Source organism: Diplotaxodon limnothrissa, linkage group LG8, assembly GCF_057381915.1.
Source record: "Diplotaxodon limnothrissa isolate DT_005_m linkage group LG8, D_limnothrissa_male_GT1.1, whole genome shotgun sequence".
NCBI classification, from domain to species: domain Eukaryota; kingdom Metazoa; phylum Chordata; class Actinopteri; order Cichliformes; family Cichlidae; genus Diplotaxodon; species Diplotaxodon limnothrissa.
In genome coordinates, this window is record NC_140603.1 from 19,653,382 (window position 1) to 19,674,373 (window position 20,992).

Consider the following 20,992-nt stretch of genomic DNA (forward strand, 5'->3'; position numbering starts at 1 on the left):
CAGTTTTCCATTAAAGTCACAACAGCAATCTTAATAGGCTGACCTAACTTTAATGAGCTGACCTTATTAAGGCCCAACAGTGGCTAAACTTCCTCCGTGTCCTTAGAAAGAATAACCTGGACCGGAAGATGCTGCTGGCCTTCTACTGGCTCCTCAGTGGCGAGTGTGCTCTACTACTGCCTTGGTGTTTGGTACGCAGGGGCCACAAATGAGAACAGGAAGGGTAATTAGGGTAATTAACAATGGCCCCCCCCCCCAAAAAAATAAAAATAAAAAAATCATTGACTGCTCTCTGCCACCCCTGGAGGCCATCGCCAGATCCTTCTGTCTCAGAAAACCCAGGGCCATCATAGGTGACCCCGCCCACCACCTGTTTGACCTGCTGCCCTCTGGTCGGTGCCTCATGTCAATCAGGTCCCACACCTCCAGACTCACCAACAGCTTCTTCCCCTGGGTCATTCAGACTGTTAAAAAACACTAACCCCCCACACCACACCACAGCCCACCCATCTCATTAATCTGAGTCATGGTCTGAGTAACCCTCATCACTCAGGCCGCTCACACACAGACTCTATACTCAGACAGTCCTTTTCACTGCTTCCAAACACTTTGCTCTCCAAAGTGTGCCTTTCTTTTGCTTTGTATATGTATTCTTCTAGTTTGTATATATTTCTTCTGTTTGCTATTTATTCCTGATTTTTTTTAAACTCCTGCACAGTTGGCACTAAGCACCCATAATTCCACCTTACATATACAGTAACAATAAAAGGCTATTTTATTCCAACCAACATTTACTTATCACTTCTGACTTGTGTCTGCACACTTATCAAATAAAATTACAACAGCACAGTCAGCAGTCTCTGATGTCTAATAAACTGTTGCTATTTAAAAAAAAAAAAAAAGATTAGAATACTTGTCTATCATATAGTTCTGGTATTCCCAACCTAGTAGAGATATCGGTTTGTCTGAGCTTTTACTGTGAGTGGCTGATGCAGTACAGTACAAACATAGACATGTGTGCTGAAATCCCAAGAAAAATGCAGTTAATTAGAGTTTATTCAGATAATATTCATTAATAGAAACACAACTACTTTGTCTATATAAAGCCATAAGAAACATAACATTTAAGTGAAATGTAAGTGAATGCCATAAATTTACCAGACTGATGAATCCAGCAATGTCTGAACACTTATAACATTACTGAGCTTTCTTAGTGGACTGTTGTCCATGTAAAGAAATTCCTGATGTGCTGTCTTCTTGCACAGAATTATCCTCCAGATTACTGTTGGGTGTAATTCTACACTCAGCAGATTCCTGCATCTACTGACATACAAAAACTCCTTTTTTTTTTAAACACACAGTGCAGCTGTTTGTCCTTCATGACCTCCCAGCAAGCTCTCCCTTTCCAACCGAACCATGCAACCCCCTACAATCATCCTGCTGGGCAGGCAGATGGTGGGTGAATGTCAGTAAAATTTTGTCCAGGTACACATTTTCTCATCTCTCGGAACTGAACAATATTGATAACAAATGACACACACACAAACAGTAAACAAAGGAATTTTACTAACTGCAGCTCCAAATCGTTCTTCTCCTGAGGCAGAAACTTGTAGAGCGCCACATAGGTGTGAATAGAGCGAACCTCCACTCGTTTTGGAGTCTAACAAAACAAAAACCAGATGGAAAATCAAGATTGCTTTTTTGCATGCTTCTCTTGTGGAATCATCAAACATAAAAATATTTTTTGACAGAATGCATTTGTAATAATTAAAAAAAAAAGAAGCTGAAATAACAGAGGAATGCTGACTACACACTTTTAGACTGACCCGTTCTTCTGAATCAGCCTTCTCGCTTTCAGGAGGGGTGAGCACTGGAGAGACAGACACAGAAACCAAAGACAGATAATATGCATGAGACAAAGAAAGGTCACATAGAAAAAAAAAATGAAAAAAAATCAAGAAAGAGGGGTGGTGTAAGAGAAAGAAAGAAAAGACAAGACACAGGAAGAGGGAGAGCTCTTGTCACTTTGTGGCAAACAAGTAAGGCAGAAGGGAAGGTCATTCACTATAAAGTGGCAGCAGTACAAACAGAGATGAACTCTTCTCCTGGGACTAAAGTCAAAGAGGAAAAGTGCAGAAGACACACACTACCACCTCTACACTGTACTGTATATTATGTTAATGTGGTCCTTTAACTCTTTGACATTTATTTAGCAATTGTCCTTTACCAGAAACACATCACAATGTATTAGAGCTGAACATTTGTTCTTTAAATACTCAAACTGTGTAACGTATTGTTTCAAAACGTGTTTTTATGCATTACATTTTTTCACTCAGTATTCAGATATTCTATAAAGTTGTTTTAATGACAAATTCTAGATTAATCCATTAACAATACCTATACAGTATCACTTTCAGGACCAATGTACTGGTGCATGTTTTTTCTTTTGTCAGTATGTAGTCATAAAATGTTACACAAAGACCCTACACAAGGAATACTTTGGGGGGGGGGGGGGTTGTTTGTTTTTGTAAACAATCAGTACGAGTCTGAAGCAACGCAATCTGAAACTAGAGCCCAGCTGCCAGAAGCAAGGAAAAATGTCAAAACTTAAAAAAGAAAAAGAGTAAACTACATCTACCAGAAGCTCTAAAGCTCACACATGGACATGCTCTGTCTCATTTGTTTAGTGTTCGCTTGAAATTAAAAATAGCTTTAAAAGAAAAGAAGGTGGGTTATGCAAGGGACTATTTCTTGGCTAAGCACAGTGACGTCCCTGGACTCTGGACCAGTTACCCAACAGTGATGAACAAATACTCAACTAATGTCTATATCTGTCCAGCATGAGATTTTAACCAGTCTTTTTTTTTTAAAGGGAAATTGTTACTGAATAAGAAACTACTGGTAGCATGAGACAATACCTGCATCCTACAGAGTATGCACAGGTAGTCCACCTCCTCTAGGATGGCACATTAATATGCACCATTTTCCAGGAGGTTCACCGTGTCTCCCAGCGCAGTCTCAAGAGCTTGGAAGAGATTCCAGGAGACTGGCAGTTAGGAGAGCTGAACAGGGTGGTAGAAGGTCCTTAACCCATCAGAAAGACCGGTATCTGTTCCTTTGTGCAAAGAGGAACAGGATGATGCCAGAGCTAAAAAAAATGACCTCCAGCAGGACACTGGTGTGAATGCTTCTGACCAAACAGTCAGGCCACCCTCATGAAGTCTGTTCCTGAGAACCCAGTATCCTAGTTGCCCTGTGCTCATTACCCATGGAGCTCGACCGGCATTTGCCATAGAATAAAAGCAGGTCCACTGCCTTGTGATTTTCAAAGAAATAAGCATGTTCATACTGAGCACACATGAGAGATGTCAAAAGGTCTGGAGAAGAGCTGGAGAATGTTATGCTGCCTGTAACACATAATGCAGCATGATCAGTTTTGGTGGTGGGTCAGTGATGGTTTGAGAGGGAGGCACAAACATATACAGCCCAGGCAACAGCACCCTGACTCAGACTGTCCAGGAGCTCAGTGATGTCCTGGTCCAGATCTGGGAGGAGAACCTCCAGAACACCATCCATCATCTCATTAGAAGCATGCCTGACAATGTTGAGGAGGCTATACAATTAAATTAGTTGCTGAAATTAAATTTTGGCAAAATAAACATCAATTTTTTCACTTTGATTTTCAGTGTGTTTTTGAATCAAGTCCTCTGTAAGTTGATACTTTTCATTACAATTAAAACAGATACCCAGCATGATTGTTTTCCCCTATTGAGATCTGATGTTATGTTAAGAATAATCCTCAAGGAATTTTAGCATGACAACATAACAAAATGCATTTCCTGTATTCAAGAAAATATTTAACTTACTTCCTGGGATGTGATCCTCTTCAGCTATAGGCTGGTTTTCTAGTTTGTCTTGCAGTTTTTCTTCCTATGATAAAGACAGGAAGAACAATATTCTTGCAAGAAATTATATCAACATAGATTTTTCTGAATGATGAGGGTTGTCAGTGTATTTTATGTGTGTGTGTCTGCCTGTGTGCATTTATACCTCATGACAGGGTGATTCTGAGATACTGCTGAAGCTGGATTGACTCAACTGAGCCAGTGTCATTCCGTAGCGCAAGGCCTCATACACAGGATCAACAGTGCTATTATCTGCTTCTACATATGACCAGACGAAAAGGAAAAGATCATCATATGTGCAGTTTTATAGATGACACTATACTGAGACACACGCACACACGCACGCCTCTCATGTATAAAGCATTAAAGGCCGCAGACATGGTGATTAGTCATCCTCGGAGTCTAGTTATTTGCTGCTGAGATAAATCAGTCTGTGCTTCCATCACTCACCCTGCGCAGCAGGAGCCTCTCTAACCACACCCAGTGGATCAATGGTAAGAAGAGGAGAGCTGAAGTTTCTTTTAAAAGCTCCTGTCTGACATACCAGGAGAGAGACAGCAGAGAAGGAAAGAGAAAGGGAGAAATGTTACTTGAAGTGGAAAAATGCTTTTGTAGGCTTTATCAAAGAAAAGCAGAACATACTTATACATACTTACAGAAAATACTCATGAACTCTGAGTAATTGAAAAGGTTCAAATGTGAATGCACTCAAAAGAATCTTGTTTGTGCTTTTCAAAACTGCAAATTATATATTTTCTTTGAGTTTTATTCAAATTAAATAAAACTAATTTTTACCCATGTGAAAAATACTAAAACATACTGCAGTAAATAAAACGCAAAACGTGTTTTATTACACCTACGAGACCTCTTTTGCCTTTAGAAGCGCTTCAAGGCTTAGATTCAACAAGGTGCTGGAAACATTCCTCAGAGATTTTGGTCTGTATTGACATGACAGCCTCCCACAGTTGCTGCTCATCTGTGATACAAATCTCTTGTTACACGACAGCTTAAAGGTACTCTATTGGATTCAAATGTGGTGGCTCTGGAAGCAATTTACGCAGACCAAACTCATTGTCGTATTCAGGGAACCACTTTGACATTATTTGAGCTTTGTGACATGGTGTGTCATCCTGCTGGAAGCAGCCATCAAAGGATGCGTACACTGTGGTCTTAATAGGGATGGACACGGTCAGCAACAATACTTAGGCAGGCTGTGGGGTTTAAATGACACTCACTTTGTACTGAGGGGCCCAAATGTGCCAAGAAAACTTCCCCCACACCATCACCGCCATAAACCACCAAAAGCTGAAGGCAGGATAGCTCCATGCTTTCATGTTGTTTGTGCTCAACAGAACAGAATGTCTTTCAGTCCTCTATTGTTCAATTTTGGTGAACCACTCTATTTGAGAGCCTCATTTTTCCTCTTCTTAACTACCAGGAGTGGCACCGGCTGTGGTCTTCTGCTGCTGCAGCACATTTGCATGCAGGCAATCAAATACAACTCTTCTGTCAGATGACACTAGCATCACAGAGATATGCACACATATCTGGTGACTGAAAGCATAATGGTCCAAAGTAACAAAGGCAAAATATTACTGCTGGGATGTCGTGTGAGACAACAGACTATAAAGGTGCACCTTAAAATATGGCAAAAATGAAGGGATATTTATCAAAGCACATACTAAGGTAGTTCATGTGTCTTGAACGCAATAAATGCAAAATATTGTTCATATTTTTCCATCAGAGGCTTAAATTTTATGGATTGTAGCATGAAGGAATGCATTCCTGATGAATGAGCAGGCAGTGGTTCAGTACTGACCCCCCCCTGACTAACCAGTGGCAGTCAACATCTGACAAGGTGTTAATTTTTGTTAGCATGACGTTTACAAGCAAAGTGTGTTAGCACTACACTAAGCATTAGATGATTTGTTGGAGAAATGTCTAAAAACACTGCTGTACCTTTTATATGCCTGCCTTCAGGAAGATTTAATCACGTGGTGTCTGCATTAATTCGTCACAAAGGTTTGTCACTGTCAAACTGAAGCTTGCCAGTACAGATCTGATACTGTACTCCTTTGATATCTGATTGTGTTTCTTTATTTAGTAAGAGAAACAAGTTTAGCTACAGGACGTGACTCAGAGATAAATTTCAAAGCCTTGTTTTTCATGAAAGGGACACAAAATAGAAACAGTTTCTAAAGAATCTCAGCTTTATTTAAGCTCTTAGATTTTTTTCTTCTTTCATCTTTTTGTGATATATTGTTACGTCCCCTGGCTAGTCTAGGGGGTTGAAGGGACGAACATAAATGTGGATAGAGAAGGAGGAGCCAAGATGGTAAATTTAAAAGGTTTATTTAATACTGGTGATGGGACGTGGGTTCAGACCGAGGTGTAACGTCAGGGAGAGCCAAGGCCAACATAACAAACAAAACATCCCTGACGTAGAAATAAAAGAAACTTACCTAACTCCAAAGAAACAAAATATACAACCTATAACCATAACCTACCTAACAACACATAAACAGGAGAAAACAGGGTGTCAAAACAAAAGGCAGCTCTCCCCTACAAGCAGTCTGAACATGAAACAATAATGCTCACACAAAATACAAAGGCATGCAAGCCTGCACCAGTATGGCAACCAAAATGGCCGGAGGGCCCAGAAGCACAGCTCCACAGGCCTTAAATAGTGCTCTGCTGATTACCAATCAGCCGGACTCTGCACAGCATCCAATCAGGACAGAGGAGGTGGAGCCTGGACAAAACAAAGGGTTAATAGGGAGAAGAGACATCCTCCTGGGGGATGTAACACCCCCACCCAGAAAAACAAACGTATAAGTTTGTTAACCTTACACCATCACATTCTTGAGAGGGCATCGGCCACAATATTTTCACATCCTCTTTTATGCTTTATTTCAATGTTGTAGTTTTGTGAAATTAAAGCCCACCTCATCAGTCGCTGATTGTTGTTATACATACGAGAGAGGAACACGAGAGGATTGTGATCAGTGAAGACCTCTACAGGTTGGGAAGTAGATCCCACATACACGTCAAAATGCTGAAGAGCCAGAAGCATGGCCAGAGTCTCCTTTTCAATTGTCGAGTACCGCCTTTGATGAGTATCGAACTTCTTGCCAAAGAAGCAGACAGGATGACTCACTCCTTGTCCATCATCCTGAAGAAGAACAGCTCCAGCCCCCACCTCACTGGCATCCACTTCAAGCTTGAAAGGTTTAGAAAAGTCTGGAGCGACAAGAACAGGTGAACTCGACAGAAGACCTTTTGCACATTCAAAAGCATGTTGACACTCAAGACTCCAAATGAATGGTACCTTCGGGCTGCACAGGTTTGTCAGTGGTGTTACGACTTCAGAAAAATTCCTACAGAAACACCTGTAGTAACCAACCATCCCCAGAAATCTGCGCAGCTCACGGCGTGTTGTTGGCACAGGAAAGTTAAGAATGGCATTAACCTTTGCACTGATTGGGCGAACCTTGCCCTGCCCAACTTCCTTTCCAAGGTAGGTCACTGTAGCCTTACCAAACTCGCATTTAGCCAAGTTGAGGGTCAAGGAAGCATCAGCTAAACGCTTGAACACAGTGGTTGAGGTGTCAACATGCTCTGACCAGCTGGAAGAATAGATGACCACATCATCAAGATAAACATTACAGTTTGCCACACCAGATAATACAGTTGACATTAACCTCTGAAAGGTAGCAGGAGCATTTCTCATTCCAAATGCCATAACTGTATATTGTAAAAAGTGATCAGGTGTTACGAAAGCTGAGATTTCTGATGCTCTTTCTGTCAGAGGTACTTGCCAATAACCTTTAAGAAGGTCAAGCTTACTCACATAAGCAGCAGATCCGACGCTGTCAATACAGTCCTCAACACGGGGCAGTGGGAAGGAATCAGGTACTGTTACTGCATTTACCTTGCGGAAATCTGTGCAAAAGCGAGGTGTTCCATCTGATTTTGGCGTAACCAGGCACGGAGAACTCCATGGACTATAGCTTGGGATAGCCAATCCATGCTTCAGAAGGTAGTCTACTTCTGTGTTCATCATTTCCCTTTTTGCCATATTCACACGGTAAGCATGCTGCTTAATAGGCACGGCATTCCCAACATCAATGTCGTGCTCTATTACAGTAGTACGGGAAGGCATGTCCCCAAAGAGTGTTAAATGAATGGTGACGAGCCTTTCAATGTCCAACTGTTGCTCACGGGTCAAGTGAGACAGATATATAGACAACTGGGACAGTACCTCAGAATTAAGCATTCTGGTAGCTGGCATCACAAAGTTTGAGCCCGTCTTCATCTAAACTTGACCTCAATCCTGAGGAAGAGTTCAACAAGAGAGGTTCTGGAGATGAGATTGGCTCGGACGGAGATGCCACAGACTTATCTGCAGGACCACAGAGAGAGTCAGCTCTAGAATGAAAAGATTTGAGCATATTGAGATGGCACAAGCGTGTTTTACGCTTCCTGTCTGGGGTTTTAATCACATAGTCAGTGTCATTTACTTTCTTATCCACCTGGTATGGTCCACAGAAGCGGGCAGACAATGCAGAGCTAGCAGTTGGTAGAAGAACCAAAACCTTGTCACCTGGATTGAAAGATCGAGGAACGGCTTTCTTATCATACCAACTCTTCATCTTCCCCTGAGCAGAGGAGAGGGCTTCTGCAGCTGCCAACCTGGCCTTATGGAGGCGCTCTCTGAACTGTGAAACATAATCCAGAACATTAGTTTTCACAACATGGTCTGTTGACAAGAACTGTTCTTTCAACAACTTCAAAGGTCCCCAGACAGAATGACCAAACACTAGTTCATTTGGGCTAAACCCAAGGGACTCTTGCTTAGCTTCGCGCATGGCAAACACCATCAGAGGTACTCCCTCATCCCACTCTTTTGCAGTATCCAAGCAGTATTTCTGCAATGTTGCCTTGAGTGTCTGATGCCAGCGCTCCAATGCTCCTTGAGACTCAGGATGGTATGCACTTGACACAACATGCTTAATCCCCAGAGTCTGCATGACCTGCTTGAAAAGTTTAGACAGAAAGTTAGTTCCTTGGTCTGTCTGGACTACTTTTGGAAACCAAAAGTAGTGAAGAACTTTGTCAAAACTTTAATCACCAAAGGTGCAGTTATTCTTTTGAGTGGGACAGCTTCTGGAAAACGAGTCGAAGTACACATTGCAGTCAGTAAAAACTGATTACCATTCTTTGTCTTGGGCAATGGACCAACACAGTCCACAATGACACGTTCAAAAGGTTCACCAAGTACTGGTATAGGATGAAGAGGAGCTATAGGAACTGTCTGGTTTGGCTTTCCTGCAATCTGACATGTTTTACAAGTGCGGCAAAACTCAACTATATCAGCCTTCAATCCTGGCCAAAAGAAATGGTTGAGTATCTTGTTGTACGTTTTTGTAACTCCCAAATGACCAGACAGAGGGTGCTCATGTGCAAGGGAGACTACGTAGTGACGATACTCAAGAGGCACAACAATCTGATAAGTAGTGCTCCAGTCACAGTCATCAGAACAGCTTTCCTCTACGTCTGCTGTTAGACTTGGGTGGGCAGTCCACTTGCGCATCAAGACCCCATCTTCCAAGAAATAAGAAGCCTTTTTATTTCCTGTTTCAGAAAGAGAAGTAAAGCATTTAGTCAATGAGGGATCAGACTTCTGAGCAGCAACAAGGCTTTCACGTGTGACTGGCAAGTCTAACTGTGGAAGATGTAGATCCTTCCACTTCTCAGTAGTATCCTTTGAACCACTTTTAAGATCAATCAGGGTTTGCAAATCATCTGTAGCCAGAGCCAACGAAGAGTCTGACAAATCAATTTCTGCAGCTTTACGTCTTGCTTGAGCCCTGGTGAGAACACAAGCAGGAAAAACAGATGGGAAACATGTTGCTAGGTCGTTGCTCTTCAAGTTTGATTCTGGATCATTTATTACTTCGGGAACAGGTTGCACTTTTCCACCAGCAATATCATTTCCCAAAATGAACTGCACCCCTTTTATGGGAAGTGAGGGGCGTGCTGCCACAGAGAAGATGCCATTAACCAACTTTGACTTGATGTGTACATAATGCAAAGGAGCTTCGACATAGCCCATTTCAACTCCTTGAATCAGAATACTACCATGACAAGAGGAATGGTCACTCAGGGGTAATACATCAGATAAAAATCACAGATCTTGACCCTCCCGTATCTCTGAGTATTCGAATGGGTTTTTCATCCTCAGGCTTCCCAGTCAATGACACAGTGCCATCTAAGAGGAAGGGTTTGAAGCAGGGATCAACTCCTTCACTTTGGTCCCTTCTCTCAGCACGGATGGTTTTAATTAAGCCTACTCCTTTTGGTGACTGGTTCTTGCGCTTCAAAGCGGGACATTCAACAACAACATGACCAAGTTTATGACAATAGAAACATTCCCTTTCAGTCCTTGGAGCAAAAGTCTGTCGTGGGCTTGAAGGATCCTTTCGTGGGGGAGGTTCTCTGGTGGTAACTTCACGTTTCTGCACAAAAACAGTTTTATGAGTCAGCACAAATTCATCAGCTATCACAGCTGCTTCTTTCAAAGTGGAAACCTTCTGTTCATTAAGGTGTACAACAATGCGTTCTGGCAGGCCATTTTTGAACTCTTCCAGCAGTATCAGTTCACGTAAGGAGTTGTAGTCAGGAACTTTACTTGCTGTTATCCATCTATCAAAAAGAGTAGCTTTTTCACGAGCAAACTCTACAAAAGTCTGATTTGCTGTTCTTTTGTGATTGCGAAAGCGTTGCCTATACGCTTCGGGAACAAGTTCATAAGCAGCAAGGATAGCAGACTTCACTACATCATATTTCAAACTTTCTTCCAAAGACAAAGCAGAACAGACTTCTTGTGCTTTGCCTACCAATTTGCACTGAAGAAGCAATGGCCAAACTTCTCTCGGCCAGTGCAATGAGGCAGCCACACGTTCAAACACATTGAAATATGTATCAACTTCTGATTCACGAAATGGAGGTACCAACACAATGTTTTTACTCACATTGAAACCACCTGGGTTTACAGGGGAGGAGGTTGTTTCACCAACAGATGAATTTGCAGAACTAGGTTGAGTAGTAGTACTTCTTGAAGTCTGTGCCTGTAACTCCAACTGACGCAGTCTGACCTCCCTTTCAATCTGCAACTCCAGCTCCAACTTTTTCAGCTTTAACACCTTTTCTGTCTCTGCTTCCAACCTGCGAAGTTCCAACTCTGCCTGACGAGCTTGGGCTTTATCCTGAGCCTCAAATTGTAATTTAGCCAAACGTACCTTGAGTAATACTTCTTGTCTTGAACGAGGAGAAGATGGAGTAGCAAAAGAAGGTGAGCCATTAGTGCTTAAATTTTCCACCATTTGTTGCTCCACAGCAGCAGGGTTTTGCCCTTGGTCCTTTAACACAGCAGGCTTCAGTCCTTCATTAAGGGTCCTGTCAAGAGGAACTGGCAAACGAGGTGATTTAGAAACAGGAAGCAGGCCTTCTTCCACAAGTTTGTTTGAAACAGCAGTTTAAGTCCTCTTTCACCATTTGCCTTGATACATTTAACTCAAAGTGTGCTGCTATAGCAAACAAATCACGTTTTCTACACGCATTTAGCTCCTCCCAAGAAGGATTACTCAAAAATGCACTCAAAGCAAAAACACCAGTTGCCATACTAACTACCTCTGCCAAATACACCAGCAGAAACAAACAACTCCAAACCTTCACCATCCACAAATGGATTAACCAGGACTTTTATCCCGGACGAGCCGCCAATTTATGTTACGTCCCCTGGCTAGTCTAGGGGGTTGAAGGGACGAACATAAATGTGGATAGAGAAGGAGGAGCCAAGATGGTAAATTTAAAAGGTTTATTTAATACTGGTGATGGGACGTGGGTTCAGACCGAGGTGTAACGTCAGGGAGAGCCAAGGCCAACATAACAAACAAAACATCCCTGACGTAGAAATAAAAGAAACTTACCTAACTCCAAAGAAACAAAATATACAACCTATAACCATAACCTACCTAACAACACATAAACAGGAGAAAACAGGGTGTCAAAACAAAAGGCAGCTCTCCCCTACAAGCAGTCTGAACATGAAACAATAATGCTCACACAAAATACAAAGGCATGCAAGCCTGCACCAGTATGGCAACCAAAATGGCCAGAGGGCCCAGAAGCACAGCTCCACAGGCCTTAAATAGTGCTCTGCTGATTACCAATCAGCCGGACTCTGCACAGCATCCAATCAGGACAGAGGAGGTGGAGCCTGGACAAAACAAAGGGTTAATAGGGAGAAGAGACATCCTCCTGGGGGATGTAACATATATGCTGAAAATAATATATCAGGTAAATCGCTTTAATCTCTGAATTACTTTTAGCACAGTTGTACTTAAAAAAAAAACACAACACTTTCAAGGTTGTGTTTTATTTTTAGATTAAAACAATCTCATGAAAATTCACGAGATGTTTTTCTATACAAAAATATTTCACAAGGTCAAAGCACACCATACCAGAAATTACTGATAAACAATTGCCATCTACCAACCCCAATTATCACTAAATGATTTATTCCAGGATCTACAATTTTAAAAATAATAAAAGAAACTGGCAGCTGTGATCATTTATTGTAGCCACAGCCACCCTGGGGCGCACTGACAGAGGCGAGGCTGCCGGACTCTGACCACCACCAGTTTTAAGGTACAGAAGGAGATGATGGCTATTTTCAGGCCAGACAGACAAGATCTTGCCCAGAATTTTTTATTTCTTTTTTAATCTGCTTGTTCCCAGAAAATAACCTTCAGCTCTAGACAGAAATGACTGCATAAAACTGAACAGTGAAGCTTTTTGTTAAAAGGGACAATATCAGAAATACACATTGAGATAAATATCTGAACATATCTGCCTAATCAAACCCACTAATGAGAGTACTGCAGTTTGTGTATTTGAAGTATTACAGACTGAATGCATGTGGTAACAGTTACGGGGGGAGGGATGCAAATCAAATGTTTACTCTCACTGTATTTTAACATTACAGCCATTGATGGCATTTGACTGGCAAAATATTAGTTGACTTTTATAACGAAATGAAACCTGTTTGACAGTGTGCACAGCTATCGGTGGGTCTACAAAACTAAACAATGATCATTACTGCACTTTCTGAAAGTTGATCAGACATTACAGGAACAAAAAAAGGAGCTGAATGCTGCGGATGCACACCTTCTCGGTGAGGTGACTTCGTCCACTGTGCCCTGCTATTAGTCATAGACTCGTGCTGTGTTCAGCATAAAAGTGCACCATAGACAGGATAAAAGATGGATGTAGCTACCATGATGTCACCCAGTGTTTTGTTTTGAATCTGGGTCTGATTACGGGGCACATCTGAATGTGAAACTGCTCATTGAATTGCTCATTAGCTAATGAGCTTACCCTGGATAGTCTCCTATAGACTTCTATAGATCAGATGATCATACACTGATGAAAAAAGGCCAATTATTACCAAACCTCCTTATTAACAACGGTAATATATAGTTTTACTCCCAGAATTATGTCATTTGTAGTACTTATTAGTACTTCCTGTTGCTAGTACTAACTACAGGTTAGCAGATTATCTCTGTCCTTATGTGCATTAATAAGGCTAAGTCATAAGTTCTCAATAAAATCGTTACATTTGTACTTTTTGTATTTTTATTATTAATGAATCTGTGTGCCATCTCCTAAACTGCCTAAATTATTCAATTCACAATTTGTTTTTTTAAGTCTATGCCATTAATCTTCTTTTTATGCATTGTTGTACCTTTAGCATAGAGACACAGATAAGCAACTAAAGCCAAGTCCAGGTATTAATGCTGTCTTTCACTGAATATTTTAAATATCATCCCTTTTTTAATCTGTTTATCACAAGGTTCTTTACAGGAATTTGGACACACACACACACACACACACACACACACACACACACACACACACACACACACACACACACACACACACACACACACACACACACACACACACACACGTCTCAGTAAATAAATATAGCAAATGCTTCACTCTCACACTTTTGCTAATTACTGAGAGACAACTGGGCTCAACTATACAACAAATGCTCCCAATTAAAATAAACTGTGCTCAAAACTGTAGGTAGAAAATGTTCTTAAGCACACAAACCTTTCTTTCACATTAAAGAGTGAGCGGTAACTTTATTTATCCAGAACCCGGATCACTCAGTAGCTTAAATCTCTATGCACATCTCCATATTTCAAAAGCAAGCAGGCCATCACTTTACACATACCTACTGTCTCTAAGACAAGGACAGCTGTGAACCCCAGATGTTTTAAATTTTTACCCAGCCTTTATTTATTTGTATTTAACCCTTATCATATTTTCTTTTAACTGAAAACAGGTTTTTGTTTAAGTATCACAATATCTTACGATTGTGACAGTATTACTGGAATGGCTTAGTCTTTAGGGGAGCAGACAAGCTGAAAGTTCACACCTATTTAAGATCAAAACTGGATTCAGATTTCTGAACTGTATAAAGACTTCACACAGAAGCAACGATTTTGTGCAATGCAGCAGGCCTAGTTCTAATAATACTGTAATTCATCTTTAATTCAAATTAGCATTGATTAGCAAAAAGTTGTCATGATTCCAAGCCAATTTAAAGCTGCTTGATTCTGGAGACGTTTTAAAGTAATTGGTCATATATCGGTGCACTCAGCAAATGGGTTGAGAGTGAGCCAAGAAGAGCGCAGTCATCAATATCTCTCTTGTGCTTTCTAAGGTCTAAGCCACTCAGATTTTTTTGTTTGACCATTCTCCTCATGTAATAATGCTTGTTTAAGATTTTTTTTCATTACTCAAACCCAAGAGAATAAATTTCAAAGGAAAAAATATACTGTTCATTTGTTAAGCTTTGAATTTTTTCCTTTCTTCTTCTGGGTCACGTAACTCTTATAACAATGATATGACATTAAATTAAAAAAATAATACTTCTGGGATCACTTATGATTAATTTCCAGTCAAGAAGGATTAAAAAGCAGTAACTATAAATTTCCATGGTGGTATTGTTAGGCTCTGTTAGTTATTACTGTTCTGGCTGCAGCCCTAGAACAGATAAACGCACTGAAGACTTGGGCATAAATATAAATGAAACATTTTAAAGTGTAAAAATGAATAAAAAAACAAACAAAAACAAAACGCAGAATATGTTAAGTGATTTTTTAAACAGATTTATTATTTTAAATGTCCTTAAAAGACAGTGGAGTTCACGCCTGGAAGGACTTACGATTGCACCAGAGCTCCTGTTTTTTGGGGACTTAACTTTAGTAACATGTATACAAAATTGGAAACCTGGCTACTTTACATGAATTGCCACACATGTAAGTTTTTCCGACTTTAATTTGTTCCCTTTACATTTTTTCTCCAATTTTAAATCATTTATGAATTGTACCTGAGAAATTGACACACTGTAATTGTAATCCAACTGCAATTTACATTGAAGAGTATGTTTTGTACACAAAACTTTTGGGTGGCATGCTTTTGTTCGGAGTCAGTGAACCCCTTAATGTATGTCGATGTAGCCTTGAACTCCATTCAGTTTCAGTAAAATGCCTAATCCCTGCTTTGATGACCGCGCAGTGATCGAAAAGGACACTGCCGAAGGCTTGGCGAAAGCCTGCCGTGTCATATCCTCAAGGGATTGTACGCCTCAAACACACTGAATTTCACACTGAATTAGCCAGACCAGCTGGTACAGAGAGATATTGATTTTCCAACTGAGTTGAGAAGGGAGGAAGGAAATGTAGCATCCAGACAAGAGAGAGGGAGAGAAGAGGACGTCATGTGAGAAGAGCAGCACATGTGTGAGGAAGGGCAAAGAGGCAGAGTGAAAAATATTTGGACCTGGCCATGTATATTCTAGGTGTCATCCACAGCTTTTATTCCCCTCGGGCTTCACACTTAGTCTCAGTCTACTGTGAAAACATCATCAATAAAGATTCCAATTATAACCCATACCTTTTTGTCTTTGGTGGTTTGGTTTGAAAAAGGCTTTTATCCTCTTTTAACAAGACGGAGGGATCTGAGGCTAAGCATATTACCAAGACAAAACACTATGCCAGGTGACAGAGACAATTACAGCATCCAGATGCTGTTTAAAGCTGCTGGCACAATGCAATCTGTGTTAGTCTCCATTCTACAGAGAACGTGCTCGTTTTCAGTAAATTCTCTATGCAAGAACACATCATATAGAAAGGTAATTAACTAAGTGACAAGAATTTTTGGCTACATCAAGCAGAGCTGTTGGGAGATGATGGCAGTAAAGAGCAAAGCAACTAAGGTACACTGAAAATAATATTCAGACAAAGCCAACCAACCAGTGATTGAGTAGTACTTTATACCTGTGAAATATTTAAATCTTGGTATTTCAGACACTTCCACTGAGATTGTATGCTATCATTCAATCAATCCTTAAAGTGTAACAATCTGATGAAGGTGCAAAGAGCCTTACCTTGCCATTACAGGGCTGCTGGGAGAGCTCGGAGGAGCACCAGAGGTGGGTGGCCATCTTGCAAGATTTACAACGTAGGCCCTGCTTGGAGTTTCCTGCATTAACACCAAACATTACACATGTTACCATAAGCCTGTCAGGAAATATTTCTGTAGCTTTGAATCAATCGTTAGCTAGCGATGGTATTCTAATGGTAGCAAAGATGAGGTGTGCCAGATGTGTGCCTCATTTGTGGTTCCTGTATCAAGTATAAAATAAACCAGCTCTGTCACTCACATACATTGTAGTTTGTGTGCAAAATGTTACAGAAAACTAATGTTTCATATTAGGCACAGTTAGTATATCCACCTTCAGAAATGGCCTTTGTGCATAAACTGACATGGTTTTAAATTGGTCTACACTGATGACCATCCAAAGACAAAGGGACACAAAGACATCAGTTTGGTGGATGTTACTGGTAATCCCATTTTACATAAACAGCACTGCTGAGATAGGTCAGCATGCCAACAGAACAAGAAGGCAAAACAACTCCCAGTGGAAGCATGTACAGAGGTCCATAAAGCCTGCTGTCGGATGATTTCATTGGGACCAATGAGCAAATAGACTGCAAACTGCCCACAGTGACTGGGCAATAATAAGAAATGAGCTATAGTCCATTACAGGGTACCTATTATGCTCATTTCCAGTTTCATGTTTTTATATCTAGACAGATAACTTTGCATGATAGCAGTTCAAACTAATCCTTATTTATCCTGGCACTCCTCCACATCATACTCTGTCTAAAACAAGCCACTTTAACTCTCAGTCTCCTGACTTTAATCCAGCTTTCTTACGACTGGCTGCCTGTCCTGAGTGTGGCTTGTGTCTGAGATGACCATTTTAGGAATATTTGCTCACACACATTGACACAAAGGTAGAATATCTGTTGAAACAGATCATTCAGATATTTTATGAATTATCATGACAGGGACAGTAAAGAAATTCTACAATTCAATTCTAACACTCAAGAATATCAGTTTGTCTTTGAATTTCAAGTGGCATTTGCCTTTTTTCTTTGTCATGTTTATTTCCACCATGGACAGATACAAATAACAAAAAAACAAAAAAAAAGCCCCTAACATTATAAATCAAGGTAAATGTCAGAAAACAGATTGATAACAATCTAATTCCTACACCCTGAGCCAACATGGTTGCATCTTTTTGCTGTGAATACGATGTTCTTGAAGTGGAACAACTGACCTACCTTGGATTGTATGTTTGCATCGCTGGCAGCTGGTAGGCCTACGGAAGACATGCTCCTGGAAACAGTGGGTCTTGACTGGCTGCACTGGCTGGGCCTGACACTTTGGCTGGATCTTGGAAGTCCCATATATTGAAGGACTGACAGACGGGGAGTGTGATGACAACGAAGGGTTAGGACTGATAGATGGAGAGAGAGAGGGAGAGTGTTCATAGGCCAGAGGGGACTCAGACATGGGGGGAGGAGATGCCGGTGGTGCTGATGTGGCAGTTAGGCATAAAGGTGGCTGTGATTCACCGTTGCTGCGCTGGAAAAAGTTGTCCACACTCTTGCTGCGTATGACCGATTTGAAGGAGAGGGAGCGTTTCAGCCGCTGCAGCTAGAACAAAAAACATTAAAGATATTTAGTCAGGCTTCAACAGCACGAAAGATTATAACTGTTTTCAAGAAAACTGAGAAAGCAAGCGGCAAAAGTACTAAAAGGCCCAGAGTGGAATGACTGCACAGCATACATGCTAAAACAAGAACTGAGTACACAATTTAAATTTTTCGATAATCCACACGGGGTCAAAATCATACATGTCTCAAATATAGACAAGCATGCACTTAACATCATTTAGTAAGTGATTCTGAAGATTACAGTGTTTTAATTTGACAAGGTCAGTCTTTATTAGGTTCATTAGTTATCATGATTGAGGAAATTGGTTAGGATGTTTAGGAACAACCCAGGAAACCACCAAGGTTCAAGCCTGCTATGAACTGGGAGTGGTGGAAAACCAGCATCACTGTCCACAATGAAGGGAGTTTCAAAGAAAGGAAACCCTACGACCCTACTCAATTCTGAAAAGAAGAGTGGCCAAATATCCAGACAGAATCCTTTCAGAAGCTTGCTGATGACTACCAAAAGTGTCTGGTTGAGGTGCAACTTGCTAAGGGACATTTAACCAAATATTTGTGGGGTTTAATGTATATGTATATATTTGTGCCTGTAATGATAATGTCCTATACTGATCATCCAGTCACTAGCATCCACTAGGCTTTTGGTGGTCGTTTGCTGGTCGGTGGTGAGCAGTGTGGAACCAAAACAGTAACACGGTGGACCAAAAACAGTGAGCTAAAACATCCTAAAAAAGATGCCTAGAGCTGAGATTTGCTGACAGCACAACTTCTTTCAAAATGTAAATGCAATCCATTTCATCTTTGAATGTATTCATAATTTCAATCATTTCTTCTTTAATATGGACTTCTATGTCCTTACTAAAGATTAGGTAAGGACTATTATACTTTTTCCAAGTGCTTTTAGAACAATGACTGCAACTTCAAATGTTAAAACACCCACCTTGTATTTAATTGAGGATCGTGTATGTTGTACGGTGGCAGCAGATTTAAAGTAGGAACAATAGCAGTGGGTTTTGATACAAACAGGAAACCAGCTAAAGTGTATGTGCCTTGTTTAAATATTAGTCTGTTAAAAATAGTTGTACCCTTTCTGTCCTTGCACTACTAGGCTGACTTCTGATCTTCCATATTCAGCCCACCCCACTCCACTATTCTCTTTTCCTTAGATGGCAAATATGCTTTCCCTTGCAAATCCACCCAAGTCAATACCCTTTAAAATTCATGTTTGATTAGTTTTATTGAGCAGACTGCAGCTATGCATTTGATGCAGTCAGTGATGCATGGCAAGCACTGTATTCATCTTTGGCTTCACTTTCCTCAATTTCTTGCATGCTTGCCATCCAGCGCTTTTGGCCACAATAAAGTGGAACTGAGAATGACAAATAATTACAGGGACTTGGGAGTGATGGAACTCAATTTATGGAAAATAATAACTGATATGGATTCATACAGAGAACGGCCTGGAGAATGGGAGCAAGGACATAATGGATCCGTGAGACCTCCTCAATTTGCACAGAGCTCATTAGCGGTCTGTGTTTGTGACTTGGTTGAAGATACCATTGCGATATACAGAGCAGTGCCTCAAACTTGAAGCCTATCAAAATTTATATTAAATTCTGGATTCTTGTTACTTCTAAGCATTAGTTTTCTTCCTGTGTAACCATTTCCAGCAAAAGGCGAGACATTTCTTCAAAGCCAGTAAGACCAGCATTGCAGCTTCACTGGACCTCTTTATGTTCATATGTGGAGAGGCTCTTCATCAGGTTTATTGCGTCTCTGAGCTTTGAAATCATCCAGCTGCACTCCTTCACAGAAAACCCAATCAATATCATTGAGCATGTTCCTTTTTTCCTTCTTCAAGCTACAGATTCACAGATGCCAATTAGTTTGAGTGATGAAAACAGTCCTCTCTGTTGACCCATTAGTGAGCTCCTCTCGCAAATGTTTTCTACAGGGAGCTGAGTCCATGCTTTCCTTAATGGCCTTTTCTTGGCATGACTGGTGGCCCATTCAGTAATGGATGTTCCTCTCTATTAGATTTTTAACTTGTCTGACTTTGTTAATCTTCTTTGTAGTGAATGCCTGTCTTTGCTTCACATCCAAGGAAAAGGAACAACTTCTTCGAGCACAAACTAGACAACACATGTCCGATAATCAATGGCTTTATTTATCTCCCCAAGCTTTTAAAGAGATTAAATAAAAACAGACAGAAGCTGGGATTCAGAGCCAATTTTAAAAAGTGAAAGAATAGCTAGTTGACTGCCAAACATATCTGGTACGTAGCTTTACATGGTTCAGTAATCATGAAATCTGGGCATTAGTACTCCAAATTACAACAGCATACTGACAAGAGTCTGGTTATAGATCTGCCTGAATAAAACAAAAAAGAAAAATCATAATGTTGTTCATCCAAATTTGAATTCCATTGTCTTATCAATTTCACATCTAAAAAAATGGCAATACATTATGTGGCCTGAAAAAAAAAAAAAGTGATTATCTTTTATCTAAGAAATGATAACGACAGCATGTTCCACATTTGCTGATAGTTGTCAACACATCCATTTTCTGCATTTTTTTGACTGCACATGATTAAAACAGACACTCAAGATTTAATCCTTCTCTTCTTTCACATGAAACAAGCTACTTATAACTCCCTCAAACACGTATTTCATTGAAATAATAAGTCAAATCATTACAAATACAACAAATTTACCCTTGCGGCTAAGGGAAATGTAAACACTATGGCATACAGCAACAGTTTGAGGAATACTTTCTCCTGCTTCAGTGTCCTCAGGGTTTAAGCAAAGCCCATAACAAAACGTTTTTTCCAGTTTGCTGAAGAGAATTTTTACTGGCCTGACTTAAATCCCATCAAGGTATGACCGTATTGTCAAACATCAGGGGCTGACCTCACTAATCGCA

The 20,992-nt window shown here is 40.5% G+C and overlaps 2 protein-coding genes across 2 annotated transcripts in view; both read right to left on the reverse strand.

Annotated features, from left to right (window-relative positions):
* LOC146626784 (SH3 and cysteine-rich domain-containing protein 2-like) overlaps positions 1–20,992 on the reverse strand; it is a 38,607-nt gene that overhangs the window by 2,628 nt on the left and 14,987 nt on the right. Inside the window, exons 2-8 of the mRNA XM_085360792.1 lie at positions 17,675–18,050; positions 16,432–16,526; positions 4,356–4,440; positions 4,051–4,163; positions 3,867–3,930; positions 1,815–1,870; positions 1,572–1,660 (exon numbers count right to left, since the gene is read on the reverse strand). Coding sequence (XP_085216918.1) covers positions 1,572–1,660; positions 1,815–1,870; positions 3,867–3,930; positions 4,051–4,163; positions 4,356–4,440; positions 16,432–16,526; positions 17,675–18,050 — 878 coding nt within the window. The remainder of the gene's footprint in view (positions 1–1,571; positions 1,661–1,814; positions 1,871–3,866; positions 3,931–4,050; positions 4,164–4,355; positions 4,441–16,431; positions 16,527–17,674; positions 18,051–20,992) is intronic.
* On the reverse strand, positions 8,174–11,434 carry LOC146626785 (uncharacterized). Its single transcript, XM_085361750.1, has 4 exons — positions 11,207–11,434; positions 10,097–11,132; positions 8,509–8,623; positions 8,174–8,307 (listed from the first exon to the last, which is right to left on the reverse strand). Exons 1-4 carry the CDS (start codon positions 11,266–11,268, stop codon positions 8,174–8,176), a joined length of 1,347 nt encoding a protein of 448 aa, XP_085217876.1. The 5' UTR covers positions 11,269–11,434.

Bases quoted from the DNA above. Each gene is read 5' to 3' on its own strand.
- LOC146626785 (XM_085361750.1), bottom strand. From the start codon at position 11,268: ATGGCTCACCTTCTTTTGCTACTCCATCTTCTCCTCGTTCAAGACAAG. The intron at 11,133-11,206 runs GTACGTTTGGCT...GGAACTTCGCAG, and splicing joins GACAAGAAGTATTACTCAAG to GTTGGAAGCAGAGACAGAAA. The intron at 8,308-8,508 runs GTGACAAGGTTT...GTGGTCCTGCAG, and splicing joins TCCTCGATCTTTCAATCCAG to ATAAGTCTGTGGCATCTCCG.